General features: G+C 39.6%; 1 protein-coding gene across 1 annotated transcript in view; it reads left to right on the top strand.

The window, feature by feature from the left end:
• The window catches only part of ccser1 (coiled-coil serine-rich protein 1), a 106,416-nt gene that overhangs the window by 45,664 nt on the left and 43,296 nt on the right, over positions 1–17,456 (top strand). The window contains exons 8-9 of the mRNA XM_070904776.1: positions 5,318–5,395; positions 10,329–10,409. Coding sequence (XP_070760877.1) covers positions 5,318–5,395; positions 10,329–10,409 — 159 coding nt within the window. The remainder of the gene's footprint in view (positions 1–5,317; positions 5,396–10,328; positions 10,410–17,456) is intronic.

The following is a 17,456-nucleotide window of genomic DNA, read 5'->3' as shown; positions in this document are numbered from 1 at the left end:
TGTAAAGACTTCGGTACTTTACTAAAATTGCCCTTTTCAGACCCAATTTTCAGATAAAAAAGCCAGTAAAATGCACAATGTAAAATGCCATGGATTTGTGACTTTCTTTTGGGTGGTTGCTGGATCAAACATTTTTTCACAGTTTTTTTTCTCATGTTTTTCAAGCTGGGTGCTGCTCCTCCATCTCTCTTCTTTATTGCATTTTGGGGAATAGTGTCCATCAGCACCGCACTGAAAATCAAGCAATTCTAAATATTGCTTGATTTGCATGCTGGCATTTTTCGATATACTTCATTTCGTGACTTTTCATCTGTGACCATATTATAAAAAACATGGTCCAAACTCCTATATAAAGTAATTTGCAATTTGCACACAAGGAACATTTTGTGGAAACTAGGTTTATATATGAAGATGCATGTATGTGATATGTATGTAGATGGCTTCAGAAATAGTTATTTCTCTTTATTCATTCTATTGAATACACAGTATACTTTTGTCAGAAACTCCTGTTCAATCCAGGTCTAACTAGAGATCGTCATATCCCACCTGTCTTGGCTTTCTTATTATAGATTTAGAATACATCACATCTTGTGATTCTTGTGACCACATATTAAGCTCTGTATGGTCTCTGCCTACACTACATGTGTGATTTACTTGGTCTCTATACCACTAGTAGAATGGATATTCTTTTAGATCTTCAGACCAAGACGTCTTGGCTGTTAGTCAGGCTACATTAAAAACTAAAAGGGATTGAGCATTCGAAATAGCTGCCCACAGCACTGGAACTGCCTCCCTTTGGGCTTAAGATCCACGTATACTGTTGAGACCTTTAGATAACAGCTCAATGTAGAGACACTCCAGGAATGTATGGTCAAGAAGATTATACCATTTAACCCTTCTAGACCCTTCAAGTCACCAGCACTTGTGGTTTAAGAAGTACAAAGTTTTGGATAGAGGTTGGGTAAATTGTTATAAAGATAACAAGGAGACTACACCCCTCTCCCCAATTTCAAGAAATTGGCAATTTGTTAAACAAATTGAAGGACAAGTGGTGTTGAAAAATTAGATAAACAACCCTCACATTTTCTCAAATGTGTGTTTCTCCAAAAAAGTTAACAGATTGAATAATTTCTTCTAACAAGGGGAATGTAATTCATCTTCATACCCTCTTCAACTCGCTGCTGATTGCAAGCATAGAGTGGCCTCAACCTCTATACAAAATCACATAAAGTGGATGCACTCCAATGATTTTGATCAGATTTATCCCCTCTGAGGCCGTTCCAATCACATTAGAAATAAATTTGCGTGCCCCACTTTTCTTCCGCAGTGGTTTCCATTCAATTCAGCCATGGCAATTTGGTAGGAATGCCACCTGATGGGTGACTTAACGCGTTGTGGTTCTTCTTTCAGAAAGCAGAATACAGTTTCTCATTTTAGTTTTAGCTTTGTCAATGTTTTCCACTTTGTAAATTATTTGTGTAGGGTTGTCCATGGTAGTGCTGCTCAGCAATGGGTATTTGAGTCAAGAGACAGCAAAGTTAGGCCTGTACACATTTATTTTTTAAATGAAGGTCATCACCTTGAGGTCCATTCCCTTCTCTCTGTTTTCTTATCCATCTGTATTTCTCTCAAATCTTATACCCATCTCCTTTCTTTCTGTTTCTACTCTTATGGTCATGTCTGACCTGTAAACAAACTACACAAGTCAAATAAAGTCTACATGGATTTAATCATAAGCCTGTTCTGAACATTTGAAACACAACTGCTGATATGCATGCAGTGCCATACATGCACACACAGGGCACAGAAGAAGACACACTGTGCAGTTGTAGCCAGACAGCTCATTTAGAGCAGCCTTCAGACCTATTCGGGTGAGATTAATTTTAGAGGCTGACTAATGTCGTAATTGTCACAGCGTGTTAGTGGTTTTTCCGTCCTATCCAAATCTCATGTTAGTAATTTTTGTGCTGTCTCTCTCTGTGTGTGTGTGTGTGTGTGTGTGTGTGTGTGTGTGTCTATGTGTGTGTCTATGTGTGTGTGTGTGTGTTCTGGCAGTGGGAAATAAATATCCTTATTATCTATAAATACCGGTATGTCCCCTGTAAAGCCAGGTAAACAGAGTCCATTCTGAGTAAATACCGCTGGGTTCTGTTTTTGTTAATTGTTTTTCTATTTCCTAGTGGGAAAGGTATTCTTTAATAGGTTTTATCACCATGGAAGCACTTAGCGATGCTTTTAGCTTTGTCCTGCTTGACCAGTATCTTGTGCCTACATTAAGCCCCCACACAGATCTCAACATCAATTCGGCCTGTAAAATGTGGAAGCCAGAAAACAAAACCCATCAAAACTTTTTTAAGACACTTGTAGATCTTGAGTATATTGGCTTGTGACATGGCAACCACCTCTTTAGCTGTCGAGTTAGGATGGAAAGTGTTTATTGGTATAATTGTAAGGAAATTAGACCACACTTTCTCAGAAACACTTAAATGATTTAGTGCTTCAACTGCAGTGCTTGTCTGATGGTCAAACAGCAGTTGAAACCCCCTCCACAAACACTTTTCCAATGTAAAATTGTTGCTTTGTCTTTGTTTCTTTAACTTTCTGAAACTGCTAGTCAGAAATGTGATTGGCCATGTGCCAAGCATTGTTTAAAAGGGTTTCTGCAGGTCTTGAAAAGGCAAGTTTATATGTGCAGCACCTTTCAACCTTAAGGCAATTCAGTGTGCTTGACATAAAACAAGAAAGCCTTAGAAGCTATTAAAATGTCTTACATTTGATTTACTAAATATATGTTTTTATATCCGACATTATACATTTATAAACTAAAATTAGGATTGTTGTGACAGTGGATTGTGCATGCAGGAGGCTGTTCAGTTGCTTTTCGTGAAGTTTCAGACCTGTAGCACTGTCGCTACTGCTGCTACAGTAGCTAAGAGGCTAACGACTCATAATAGGCAAGTGTTTATTTTGAATTAATCATTATTTATTGGTTAATCCACCTATCCATTTTGTGCTGCTTATCTGGGTCCAGGTTTTATTAATTAAATTAATTAAATCATTAGGAATTATTGTTATACTGCTGAGAAGCACTGGAACAAAAAGCGATATCATAATCAATAATTCCAGGCCATATCGTTCGTCGATCGATCGTTTTTCATCATACTTTCATACTTTGGCTGATATGATTGTGAAACAGCTATTAGATTACATTCTTTGTGTTTGTGTGTGTGTATTAAAAAGGTCTTAAAAGTCTTCAATTTAATTTAGTGAACCCTGCAGAAACCTTTAGATTTTTGTTAAACTCCCTTTTTTCATTCACTCTTTAGGTGTAGTTGTACGACACCTTCTTTTTGAGCAAACCCCCATCTTAACCAAACCCACCTTAAACCTAACCTGGATGATAAAATAAAGTATTGCTTGTGTACTTAGTATTAACAGATTGAGTACACTTGATTGTGAACTGAATCAACCTCCCTCCACACAAGTGTCTTTATCATGCAGCCAATAACTTTTCTTTTATGCTTCTTTAATGTTTTGGGTTTGTTTGTTTTTTCTTTACTTCTAGCTATGTAAGTTCCCATGACAATCATGATCTAACACACTTGTGTAGAAGTTACATTTTTACATTTCTGAATATTGATGTGATTTGAGGAAAAGTGTCAGGCTAGCTGTCTGTGTTTGCATCAGAGAGGTCATTTAAAGGACGGTGTTGTAGCTATATGGTTCCCTGTGGTCTCCCTCTGACTCTCTGTCTGTCCTTTAGCTAGATGGCTCCCTACGGCCTCAGACCATCATGCTCAGCCTCGGGCCCTCTCTGTCCTCTCCTTCTCTCTATCACTGCCCCCCTTTCCTCATGTTCCCCCCTCTTTTTCCTCCTGTTATCTTCACCCTCTTTTTCTCTCCTGCTTTTATATCCTTGAAGAGGTAATGGCCGTCTGTCTGTCTGTCTGTCTGTCTGTCTGTCTGTCTGTCTTTCTGTCATTTTGTTCTCTCCATCTTATCGCTCTCTTATCTCTTTTTTTCCCCTCTCCTTCTGACTGTGTCACTCTCTGTCCACATTTTAGCTGCCTGTCTGTTTTAGAATTAAGTTGAATATTTAAATAAAAACTTCTACATCTGGAGAGCAGCTAGATTTCTGATGTTCAAGATGTACGAGCCAGTGTGTAGCCTGAGATCCTCTGGCAACTGTCAAACAGCTCTTGGCTGGTCTAAAGATGACTGGGCTTTAGAAAACCCTGACAGTGAAAATCAGTATGGCACTTTCGTAATCCCTATAAACAGATATCTGCATATGGATGCAGAATCTGTAGGCAAGGGACAAGGATTTGGTATCAGAAGTGTTCCGATATTCCATTTATATCATGTTTGAGCGAGCTTTGGCTACAAGCAGGTAAACAGTTAGAGTGGAGCAAAAGAGGCAGAACGCATTGGAAAATTTGGAACCCGTCGGCTATCGTCTGCTGGCGATTTTGCTTTTATCAATCTCAGAACCCTAGAAATTAACTTTATTAAGATTCAAGATTGTTAATCAGACTGTAAACAATGATTGGTGCACGGAAGAGCAAGGCTTGGCCTGGTTATCCATGATCCGGTTATCTGCTGGCTACACCCGAAGCCCAGAAACATTAAACAACTTTTAAGCACATGTCATGTCAATTAATTTTACTGGAGGAACTTAATTTGTGCAGTCGATCAATGAGACTAACAACTTGAATGAACAATCACAGCACAACATAAACATGAATACAATCTTAAAAATTAAACACATTTTAATCTAAGTAACACTTTTAGAAGAATCTTTTCTTTTTTGTTTGCTGTAAAGAACTTTGTAACTGTTCTTTTGAAAGGAACCATAAGAGTTATTTTTATTAGTATTATTCTCCTCCCTCTTCTGTCTCTGTTGCGCCTCTCCATCTTCCCCACGGTAATGTCCCCTGACAACACAAGGTCATATTAAAGTGCTGTGTGCTCTGGGGTGCCGCCATAGGACACACCAAGTTTATCACAGAGACGTAGTGAGAGAAGAGGAGATCACAGTCCTGCAGCATGCACCACATGACAACTTTATTACACATACACACACACTAGCCAGACCAGCAACAAACACGCTCATAAATGCACATAAAACACTTGCAAACACACGTAAACATTTATGGAAGCAGCCAGAGATTCACACACACACAAACACATTTGTATGTTGTCATCCTCCTAGGCTCTATGTATTGCTTTTGCGGGAATATGGTGCCTCTGATAAATCACTTGCTGTCTGCAGTGTCCTGAGTAATGTGTAACATGGTGTTTTGTTGCTTGTGTTTAGGATCCCAGCAGAGAGGAGGCCTTGCTGCAACAACTGAGAGAGAAAGACGAAGTGATTCTCAGACTCCAAAGTGAACTGGTAAGATCCACTAACCAGCAAATATACATGAAAATAGGAAGGTTTGTGTTCAAATGTGAATGCAATAAAAGTGTTCAACATCTTGCATGAGATGACAGAATAAAATTATTATTTGTAATACTACTAAGTCATGTGTCAAAATGTTTGTTTTATCGTCAGTAGTTTTGTAGTTCATACGTCTGTAAATAAATACAAAGCATCTACTCAAAGGATTTTTCATGACAGCTCCATTTTGACCTCCTGACATTAAAAAAATGGTACTAAACATACATACATTACCAACCAGACAATTGACTGTTCTGAAGATCATTTAGTGATATGTATACAGAATGTGCAGTTATGGGAAATATAAACAAATCCAGTAAAGCAAAAAGTCTTTTTAACTTCATAAGAAAAGCAGCATAGTCTCAGACATTGAGAAATGGAAGATTTGCTCATCTAATTTTATCTCACAGTCATAGTTTCTTTCTCTTGGTCTCTGGTTTTCTAAACTTTGAAATTAATAATTAAAATAGCTTGAATGTTTTTAAATTATTTGTTTTACGGGTATAAATTAATGACTAATTGCCTTTGAAGCACATTTTTTTTCATTCCCTTTTAATCATTAAAAGATCCCTCTCTTTTAGAAAGGTTAAAAAACATTTCAAAGTACTCGAAAGTTTTACTTTTGCTAATGCATCTGCAAAACAGCTTTGACAGTTTTCTTTCCTATGATGTTCTGCTATGTGAGACTACATACAGCAGAGGGCGGAGTGACAGGACGGACTGACCACAGAAAGAGAGAGGAAATTAATGTGAGAATGGTTTTCTAGTTGGCTCGAAATCACACCGTCAATATCACATGGCGTGGCACCAGAAAGCCCATCTTTTCCATCTTTGTTAATGTAAACAGCTTGTTCCCACCAGCTTAATATAACAGCAGAATTATTGGGACTCCAGTCCAGCCAAGAGGGAAGTGTAATGTTTTCACAAATTTTCCCCTGTAGACAAGGGTGGGAAGCATGGAGTTATTTCCATGTTTGGATAAATGGAATAACCAAATGAAGCTCATGAAATATAGGGATTTAAATGCACAATATATTGTGTTGTCTGTGTTTTTTCCCCCATCCTTTTGGAAGCTCGATAGTTGGATCATCCGCAGAAATGCTCCATACGGCAGCATTTTTCATTGTTTGTCATCCATACGTCTGTAATTTGTCACTTGTTCTATCAAAGCACTGTAATGCAGACATTATGCCAGGCCTTAGCAGGATAATGTGCCAGTGTAATGGCGCTGTTGTGAGAGATGCCAGTCCGACCCACTGACTTGAGTCTCATTTGGCATCTGTTTATTTGATCACTTTCTGGCACTCGCATCTCATTTTTCTTCCTCTTTCTCTTTCCTCTTTTGACTGTGATAACTCTCTCTCTCCCTTCCTGTCAGCAGCACCTTTCCCCCTCTCTCCTCTTTCTATGTGGGATATATTCAGCACTGTGGGCACGTAATGTGGAGTTGATACCAAAAAATGAGCACATTTGTATTCAGACCTCAGAGTTACTATTCAGACTTTTCTCTTCCATAATACCCACTCCAGAAATTAGCTGTATTAAGTTTATTGACACTGTTTAACAGTTCAATTAACAATAATTTCCCTCTCTGAAATTCATGTCTACAGGCAGTGTAACAAACTGTACAGTCACACACTAAAACACCTTTTTAATTGCAGTAAATAATTTCTTATAGTTAGTTCTATTTTTGATAAATACACACTGCAGCTAATAATAATCTATAATGAAGTTTACATTTAATTATCATTCTATTGCACAAGGAAATGGAATTCATTAAATAAAACACTTTAGAAATGAACTCAATTAGAAGTTATAAGAAATGTGATTTTCTTTTTTTACTTTTTTCTTTTCTTTTTTTTTAAATGATAATATTTCACCGTGGCTCAGGTTGATTGATTTGTCTGGAGGCTGCTAGATCTTATATTTTTAACTGAGATAAAGACTTAACCAAAGTTATCAAAAGATTATTGTGGCATGATGAAGATGGTGATTAACCAGAATAAATTTCACCTAAATGTGTCAGGGACTTTGATGTGTTCTTGGGCTGCTGCACCAAATGACTGATTAAAAACACAAATTTCTTTATCAGTCTGATCCAAGGACTGTCAGAAATATGCCCAGGTGGGCACACACATTCACTGACTGTCTCTTTCTAGCACTTGGTCTCTCTTAATCTCTCTCCGTCTGTCTCTAAAATGGGAAACGGGACAGTAAATTAACATGATTATCAATGAGATAAGTATTAATGGAAATCTACACTTTATTAGGTGCACCTATAAAATCTAATGCAATCTAATGTTTTGCTCCCCCAAACACAAGGGTGGAAGAATATTAGAAACACATTTCAATATAATGTAGTCCAGTTAAACAGCTCTGCAAACTACAACCTGTCTTGATCAAGTAGTAGCCTATAGGCTGTTGTTGGATTGTTTGCATCTGGACTATTTCTCATTTATTATTTAATCTGTATAACCTCTAATTTGAAATGTTACTTCACTGTTCAGTGTACCTCACCTTTCATCTACTTTTAATCTGGATTTTACACATACTTTGTAATTTCCAGCCTCACAGTTGTGGATTACATGTGGATGATGTCAATAATTTGAATGTGCTGGCCAGAAATTATAAATACAAGTTAAGTATATCCACAGGAAAAGTTACTGGACACTGCTACCTTTCCTCACATACCTTTTAACATTTGAACTTGAAGTACTTAAAGGATAAGCCTGGTGATATTCTATATTTGTCAGTAAGTTCGGTGAAGAGACCCAAACCATCAGTGCATTAGTCTGTCTTTCAATAGCGTCCAAACTTAGAGCCATCCCCAGTTCTAAGTCTATTCATTCCAACTTTAAATGAATACAGACAGGTCACAATTATATAGTTTCATTTTAACAAGGATGAGAAGTTTCAGGAATAAATAGTGCACTTGTGAGGGACTAATTCCTGCTGCAGATGCATCTGGGATTTAATCAAAATAAGAGGACAGTGCATACTCGTGTTAATAAAGGAACGTGTCGGCCAATGCAACATTGTGACTCATTGATGTGTTTTTGGACAATATGTCTATGACATGGAGGAATAAGCTATACTGTTTCTGGCTTTGGATACACAAGCAATATTTGTTAGTAGAATCGAATCATTGTTGGTTTTGGTCTTTTCACAGGATTTGTTGATAATAACAAAAATATAGAATATCACCTGATTTATCCTGTCTAGATACAGTCTGATCACCCTCTTCTATTTACTTTGTGTCCCTTTCTTTGATTCTTTTTACCTCTTCTTTTCTTTCCTTTCTCTCATTACCCCTACACCTTTACTTTCTTTTTCTATCTCTCATATAGTGACATGGGGAAGCTACCAAATGCTGATCAGCATTGAATGTGTGTGTTTGCATGTGTGCGTGTTTGCGTATTAATCTGTTTGGCACTTCTCTCTGACAGGGTTGTTCTGGGTCCTGCCAACAGCTGGATTTGATTTCCAGACATATACTGCTCGTGTGTTTTTACGAGCAGAAGTGTACATATATCTCGTTGTGTATATATTGATAAATTGTCTGATACTAGCCTGTATCCTTGGTGCATTCACAGACTAACCTTATTTTTATCTGCACCATATGCCCTTGGAACAAAGGTCATTCTGTCATTGCTTCAAATGTGTGAAGTTGTGCATTTGTGGGGCCATGTTGTGCTTGTGAACACTTGTGAGGGTGTCTGTGTGTGAGAGTCTAAAAGGGATACCTCGCCTGCTGCAACTAAGTTAAAGTGCAGCATTTTGAAGGAAAGGGCAGCTCATCGCCAACACTCTCCTCGCTCTGCCTCCGTCTGTAAATCTGCCAGTGAAAACCTATTAATTATCTCCTAGAAGGACTTGCTAGCTGGCCGGCCATCACTAGCTGTCACTTTTTATGAGTTTTTTCCTCTCCCTGCTGGTGCATTTTGTTGAAGGACTGCACTCCAACTGCAACATTTAGCTGCAGAAAGCCTCCCTTGCTTTTCATGTAGTCATGGGCATGACTAATGAAAACAGATTTTTAACTCAATCTGTCAGCTTGCTTCTGCTGGATTCTAACAGGAAACTATATATATGGTTTAGTGCTATATCATAAATGAACTTTCATTCATTCTCCGTACCATTAACCCATCCTTACACCTTTTCCTAATTTGAGTGATTAATTTTAATCAAAGTTAATGAATTTCTCAATATTTCATAGCCACTGCAACTTTCAACCCGTTCTGTTCCCCTACTCATGAGCAGTGTGGGGCGAGCATGTCAGAATGAATAGTGACATTGTCATAAAGCGCTCCCGGTGGAAATAGTGCTGGGTTCCTCTCATGCAACCTGCCTTTTCAAAATAATCACATAGAGGTAACACAGGACTCGGCAGGTTCCTGGTCAAGGTAAAAGTGCTGTATTTTGACGGACAGGGCCAACACTTTTCTCTCTATACCTCCGCCTGTAAATCTGCCAGAAGAAACCTATTAATTATCTCCTAGAAGGACCTTTCTTGCAGGCTGGCCAGCACTAGCTGTCACTTTTTATGAATTCCTCTCTACTGGTGCACTTTAAGGAGGGTCCCTGCTCCAATATTTGGCTGTAGAAAAGTTCTCCTGTAATTCAGCCCAGTTTTTATGACCTCTTGGATTTCCAGGAGAGGCAGCCGGAGGGGAGAAAAGGATTTGGGTTTGTTGAGGTTGTTTTAGAGGGTTTTTTTTCTTTTATAGCTAGCTAAGCACGGAAGCCAACTATACTAAGCGTTGTGAGTGGAGGCAAGGCATAAGTCTGCTGGGAGAGCATTTGGTTGTTCTGATTTATTCGTATTTGATGTTCTTTTTTTGTGAGATTTTGGACACGGCTGATGGGTGTGTGTTTGTTTTGTATGCAGGAGAGTGCCAAAGCTGCCCTGAAGATGAAAGACTGCCAAATGACTGACCGCACAACACAGACAGAACACATGGGGCCAGAGGTGAGATACACACAAACCACACGCGCACTCTCGCTTTCGCTCTGTCAGACACAAACAATGCACTGTGCACTACGTTCCTAACACTGAGACTGTGCTTTATGTAAGTAACAAATTCATTCATTGCACGCCCCTTTCTTAGCTGTTCTTTTACTTTGTTGTTCCATCTGTGGCAATGCACTTTATGCTGAGCCACAGCCGACATCCCTCCACCCTTCCTTCTGTTCTTTCCCACCTCTTGAAGAGCATCTTTTCTCTTTGAGCTAAAGCTCTAATCCATCTTACTCTTTCTAAAGGTGTTGTACTGCAGTGACATTCATATTATAGTCCACTACCTGCTCGTTCCCTCCTTCCTCCAATTCCCACAGCACTGAGAGAGGGGTGCTGTGCTGCTTCCTACCGGCCTGCCTGCCTGCCTAACGCCCTCAGTTGACATGGCCTCTTTGGCTTCACCAGGGGCTGACAGTATGGGAACGCAGCAGACTTAATGGATGACTGTCTAAAAATGGCTGCCTGTAACGGAAACAGGAGCAGGGTTTGGGGTCTGTTTCTTTGTTTCTTGCTTCTCTCTTTTGAAACACTTTTTTCATCCCCTCTTCTCCTCAGAAAGTTATTTTATACCTTTTAATCCCGCTGCATATAAAGTTGGCAAGAAACATTGTTGAAGGGGAAAAGCTGTGTCATTGTGTGAGCGAGTGGGTGCACAATACCCACACTAACACACATACACACACGCAAACACATATCCACAACAGATGTTTGACTTTACTCATACAATGTCAAGTGCAAAATTAATGCATTATTTGCACAGAACAGTTCATTTTCATGCATGTGCTGCAGAAAACCAAGTAACTTTTCCACTACTGTGAACTTAAGTTATTGGCTACACAGACCACAAACTTTATATTATTTTATTTGGATTCAGAAGTTTAGACAAAGAATAAAATGCTTAATATGAGGATATCCAGCTGATACTGCCTACATGAGCAGCAGTGTATCTCCACCTGCACTGGTTCTGTAAAGTTATAGTACAGAGTTGTCAGTTATAAGGTGTTTCGCTATTGTTATGATGGTGATGATTATTAAAGTTCTGCCATTATTTACGGCACTTACCGGTCATAGAGCGAGAGAGACAGAGGGAGAAACTGGGAATGCTACTTTTGTAAATCGAGGCTCAAGGTTCAAAGAGCAGTCAAGTGCTCCATGCACAGAGGTCAAAATGATGCACTTTTGGTATTGTGTGTCTAGAGGAGCATGGTGAACTATGGGTGCACATATTATCAGTGAATGAATTAGAGCCTGTTACAATCATGGCCAATCACATTGGCATACACATAGGATTTATTCCCTTCAAAAAAGTGCTCTCCTACAGTATAGTTTTGCAGTGGAGTAGAGAATCCTGAGGAGGGTCATGTACTGTAATTATGAAATAAACTAACACTGTCAAATGAACAGTTATGATTCTCCCCAACCACTTTATGTTGTTCATTGCAGACACAGGTCTAATGCCACTAAAAGTGTGAAGCTTCAGGTGCTACATTTGCCAGAGATGAACGATGGTCCTGAGTGTGTTCTCTGAGTTTTATTGTCTTCAGATTTGTCATAGACCTAAATGAACTTTGCGGGTCCAGTTCATGTTGACAGTGTCATTGCCTCATGATTTTTACTCCATAATCTTGCTTCCTGTATATGTCCAACTATAACAGACCAGTTTGATGTTCTTTTGACTTTGGAAAAAAATCTGATTAAGCTATTCTCAGTGGATCTGGTGTGTGTGTGTCTATACTTTAACAATGTGCGCCACTCAAATTGGAGTCTACAGATGGTACACATACCTGCCGCCCTCAGATGGCGATAGAGGGAGTCAATCAGCTAAATGGAATGGCCTTTACAGAACAAGCTGTTGCAGGTGACAACCACATGTTAATCTTTACTCTACCTGGCTGGAATTATGTTCAAATTATTTGTTCGAAGAATGTGAAACAACAGTAAAATAGACAAGGAAAACATACATATTGTGATAGAGTTTTGTATGATTTTATAAAGTTCTGTGTGATTGGTGTGTCCACCAACTAAAATCTTAAAACATAGTACAGATCTAGGTGCACTTTGTGCAGTGCACTCTTGACCTGGTCCACTCAGGAGGGCTGAAGATGTAGTGAATCTGACACTAAAATTGCAGTGGAGTGCCGGATTGCTAGTGACACTCCCCCTTGTTTGGTTGTGCTGGCACACAAGGAGATGCCAGAACAGGTGCAGGCAAGGAAATACCTTACTGGACCTCAGAAAACTGCCACTTTGTTGATTGCGTCTCCATGAAGTTACAGCCCTAAATCCTATAGTTTTACCATGACTGTCAGTTTTCAGTTTTGTCTTTTCCTATGTTTAAAGTGTCCCTCTCTGTGTTTCTATCACTTTCTCGCACATGCACACACATCAACACACACACACAGCCTTAGATATGTCCGTGCTGTGCTCCATTTGCCATCACTGACTAATGCATTTCTCATAATGCAGCCTGAAATAGCCTCACATAATTGTATGTTTGTTGGTATTGGAGCCTAAAGCAAGCAAAGGTGTGGGTGTGTGTGTGCAGTATGTGTCAGTGTGCAAATTTGTGTCACTGCCTGTGTGTGTTTGTTTTGTGAAGCAGCCATTAGTCCTGGCCTTGGACAGCAAAGTCGATAAAAAATGCTGTTGAAAGTGTCAAAGTAACTGCAGTCAAATAGGTTGCATTATGCCTCAGACATATAATTCACCCAATATTGTGGTTGTTTGTGTGTTTTTATGTGTTGTCATGCCTCACGTGGCATAATTCGCACATTAGTATGGTGATGCCACTAACAGGGCATGCATTTAGTTCAACTACTTTGTTTGCTTAGTAACTTGTTAATTGTTTGTCCAGACGCTGGAGAAAAAGGGCAGAAAAAATAGACTGTGTATTGAGGTTTAAGATTAGTTACACTACACTACAATTTTTTTTCTGGTAAGTTGTTTTTCCCGACATTGTGATTAATTTAAATTAATTTAATCAAAACTAATTTCACCTTGATTTGCCTCACCAGGAGGGTAGTGAGGAAGATGCTCTGTCTCTTGCTCCTACAGTACAGTATATATGAGGAGTGATTTAATCAATTATATCACCTCTCTGAGGTGAAGTGGTTTGATTAATTGGCAGGTAATCATTTGAATTCAAGGAGTGCTACTAAGTGCCTCATCTTCCCTGTAGGTAAAAAACCAGCATGATATTGGCATACCAGATATACACTTTTGGTCCATTTAAAAAGAGAAGGGCAACACTAAAATGTCTATTGAACGTGCTCATCACTATCTGAGTGTTGGAAGTATGTTGGACGTAGTATTCCCAAACTCCTTTAATGTGTCTGGTCAATACCACAGTAACCTTATCCTTCTAATACAGTACGGCCAACTTTAGGAAGTCTGGCCAGTGCTAAGCCGTATGGTATTGCTTTTTATTATAAAACCAGTACCTAGCTATAGAGTCCTCCATATGCTCAGGCCCCTTGAGTAGATGGGCTCTTAATTAGAGGAGCAGCTGGCTGCCCGCTAGCAAGCTAGGCTAGCAGCACAGGTGACTTAACTCAGCAGTAGCTACAGCATGTGTGGCCTGATTTTAGCCTCCCCCTCCCCCCTCCCCCTCCCCATGTGTGCATGCCTGTGTGTATGACAGAGAGAGAGAGAGAGAAAGAGAAAGAGAGAGATCGAGTGTGTGTTTGTGAGTGTGTGGGAGATGCTGCAGCGTGGAGCGGGCCTATATAGGTTAGCTACCCCAGTGCATCGAGGACAGTCGGCTAGCAACAGAAAGTGTGTCTACAAGTGGGGCAGCTATTTCTACTGCTTCTGCCACTTCATGAGGTCGACCATCTCCCTAATCCTCTCTCCCTCTACCTCACTCTACTTCTTTTCTGGAACGTCCTCCTACCTATTCTCACTCGGTTGTCCTCCTCCTTCTCTTCCACCTGCTTTTGTTCTCTGATCCCTTAAAGTGCAGTTAGCTTTCAGAAGTTCCTCTCCTCATCTCCTCTACCCCCCTCTTTTCTCCTCTCCTCCTCACCCAGGTTTTCAGGGCTACAGGAGTCCGTCAGGGATTCTCCTGCCCTGGTTTCCCCACCGTCGGACACTCTGTCCTAGGGACAGCTCCTGGCCCCCACACTCACACAGAAATACTTTAAGCCAACTTGCTTAAAAGTTTGTCTTTTATTCTACTTTAAGAGGGCTACCTTGTGACTTGCTGAGTTCAAGGAAGCTCCAGAAAAGGAAAAGTTATTTGAATTGTTGGAGTGCATGCCTCACTCCTCACTGACAGGTCACGTTGTGCTCTTAAATGATTGTTTGCATTCATTTTCAGATTTCAGATTAACAGCTGAGATGCTCATCTTAGTTTTCACACATGTAGTTTGTAATTGGGAATTGCCTTGTTTCTTTTTCTTTTCTGAATTTCTGTATAGTTAAACTAATTTAATATGCAGTTTGTTGAAAAATACTGCCTCTCAATCTACCAGTGCAGTCAGTGCCGTCCTTGAGACCTTCTTCAGCTGTCAGTGGAGCCAAATCTGATTTAATTTATGGTATGAAGGCAGCTTGCAGAGGTTTCCTTGGATAGTACACATAGTACAGACTGGAAGATTATTTTGTAGGGATTTTGACCCTATGTATGTCACGTACTAGAGCAGTCTTTAGAACAGGGGCACTACATATGATATTATGGGACCTCGTAAAGAGTGCTGCTAAGGACGATCCATGTATCCACCTGAAGCTGACAAGTGGCAGCGTAGTGAGAGAGCCAAACACAAATTGAAAAGTGTGGGCCGACCCCCATTTTTCAATTCTGCACTTAAAGATTTCTCCACTTTCTGTCAGTGTGCCAATGTGAAGATGGCAGGTAAGGTGAAAGGGAAACTGAGAAAGAGTAAGACTGAGAGGAAAAAAAAGAGGGGGGTTGGAGAGAAAAAGACGAGAAGCTATTTTATGTCTTGCAGAGACTCTTAAGAGCTGGAGGTATGCTGGCTGTTTGAAAGTTTCTTAGAGGGGATTGAATCGATTGAGATTGCTTTCTTTCAGCAAGCTAATTTCATGGGCATTCTTAAAAGGAACATTTTATGGGGGGTATCAAAAGCTCTTAATGGTTAGCTCACTCTTGTTCCCTTTCTCGCTCTGTCTTTCTCACTCTATTCTCTGTCGTTTTCTATTCTCCATAGATTTGTGCAACTTTTTTTTCTCTCACACCCACCCCTCTCCTCACCCGCTCTCTCCTTAGTAGCTTCTGAAAAGAATGAGAGGAGCTGAGGGATAGTTGAGGATCGTTTATCGTCTGTTTGTGGCCTATTACATTTGAATGGAAAAACAGATCATGCAAATTCTTCCCTCTGTGTCTCTCATTCTGTTTTTCTCATCTCTCCATCTCAAAAGAAGTATACTGCGGTATTGAGTGACTTTTATGTGCAGAGGAATCATGTCTTTGGGCTAGATGGGTCATTTCATATAAAGACTGACAAAATGAAAAAAAGTGTATGAGTCTTTGCTTATTTGTGTGTTGTTATGCCTCATAATTTCTGACAGTTTGTCTCTATAACTCGACCTGACAAGCTATCATTATAAAACATAAAATATGAATAAATATTAAGGTTGGAAGGGATTTAATACAGATATTTTTCAGATCAGATTGTTGATAGATGGAAGAAAAGCTATACGACAAACATTTGACATATCTAGTTCCTGCTGCTATTTGCAAGAAACACAATTAATTTAACCATTATTGAAAGTAGATAAAAAAAATGTTTTCTTTGGGATATAAAATGTATTAACATGATTGGTATAGCCACCTTTATTTTATGGGGTATGCCCAGTTGTGCAACCAGTCCTTGTTCTAAAAAGCACATTTATCAGTTTCTATGATGAGACAGCTACACAGTGAAATATAAATTGTTAGATATGTTAGAAAGCTAAAAAGAACTGACAGCTAATGCCAAGACAAGGCAGCAAAAGTAGAAAATGGATAATCATATATGTCCCTGTGTGAACCTACAAAAAGGTTGAGATGGAAATCTCTGAGCAAAGGACATGTTTACTCTTCTGACATCCCTGTGGAGGACAATCCTTGAAAGAAAAAAAAATACACATTTATCAAGAAAACAAGTACACAGAGGCTTCCTTACAGTTTAAAATGGACTGTGTGCTTAACATCTGTTAAAACACAGCTGTTCATTTGTCGTCTGATAGAGCTAGCTTTGTACCTGTTTGGACATTTGTTCTTGCACATCCCCAGTCAGTTTTTCTGGTTAGGTCATCTGATATGTCCTCACCTGGCCAGTAGACTATCCTCATCCTTATGGTCTTTTATCTTGGAAAGTGCAACATTAAGGGATATACAGTACCTACCTGCAAAGTCTGTATTTGCTAATCCTCATTAGTAATATGTGCACAACTTTCAACAAAACCTCTTTGATAGCACTGTGATATATGGACTGAAGTCAGTGAGAGTTTTTCAGGCTTTAAAGGTGGGTAAACTCTATGCAAATGAAAGAGTAGATACTCTGAGTTTAGCGCTGCTACATCTCCATCAATGCTCCTTAACAGTCAAGCGCTTATGAAAGCAGTAGTGTCACTTGCTAACTCTTAACACCTTCCTGCAGTGTGAAAATGATTGTCCCAACACTTGTACAAACTAAAGCAGAACAGCCATCGATTCTCTTTCTTTGCCTTTGTTCTGGGGATGTTTTTATCCGGGGTTATTGATCCAGATCGTCAGGGGGAAAAGAAGGCTTTGGTGTAGCTTGCCTTTACTTTTGTCCACCTATTATTTGCTGTGTGGTGGTGACACAGATCTTGTTCAGCAGACCCCTGTTGAGAGAGCACTCCTAATGAGCGCCACCGGTTGGTATTAACGAATCTTCCTGGGGCTGGGGAACCCTGAATCAATATGTATGATGACATAGATCATATGAACCTGCGTCATCAGTGCTCTCCACGTCTGTGCCAATTTGAGTGGGAGGGTGGAGGGTCCAGTGCTGATTGTGACTATGTAGGTCT

Source organism: Enoplosus armatus, chromosome 4 (assembly GCF_043641665.1).
Source record: "Enoplosus armatus isolate fEnoArm2 chromosome 4, fEnoArm2.hap1, whole genome shotgun sequence".
NCBI classification, from domain to species: domain Eukaryota; kingdom Metazoa; phylum Chordata; class Actinopteri; order Centrarchiformes; family Enoplosidae; genus Enoplosus; species Enoplosus armatus.
The sequence above is the reverse complement of the archived record's forward strand: the minus strand, read 5'-3'. Positions and strand labels throughout refer to the sequence as shown.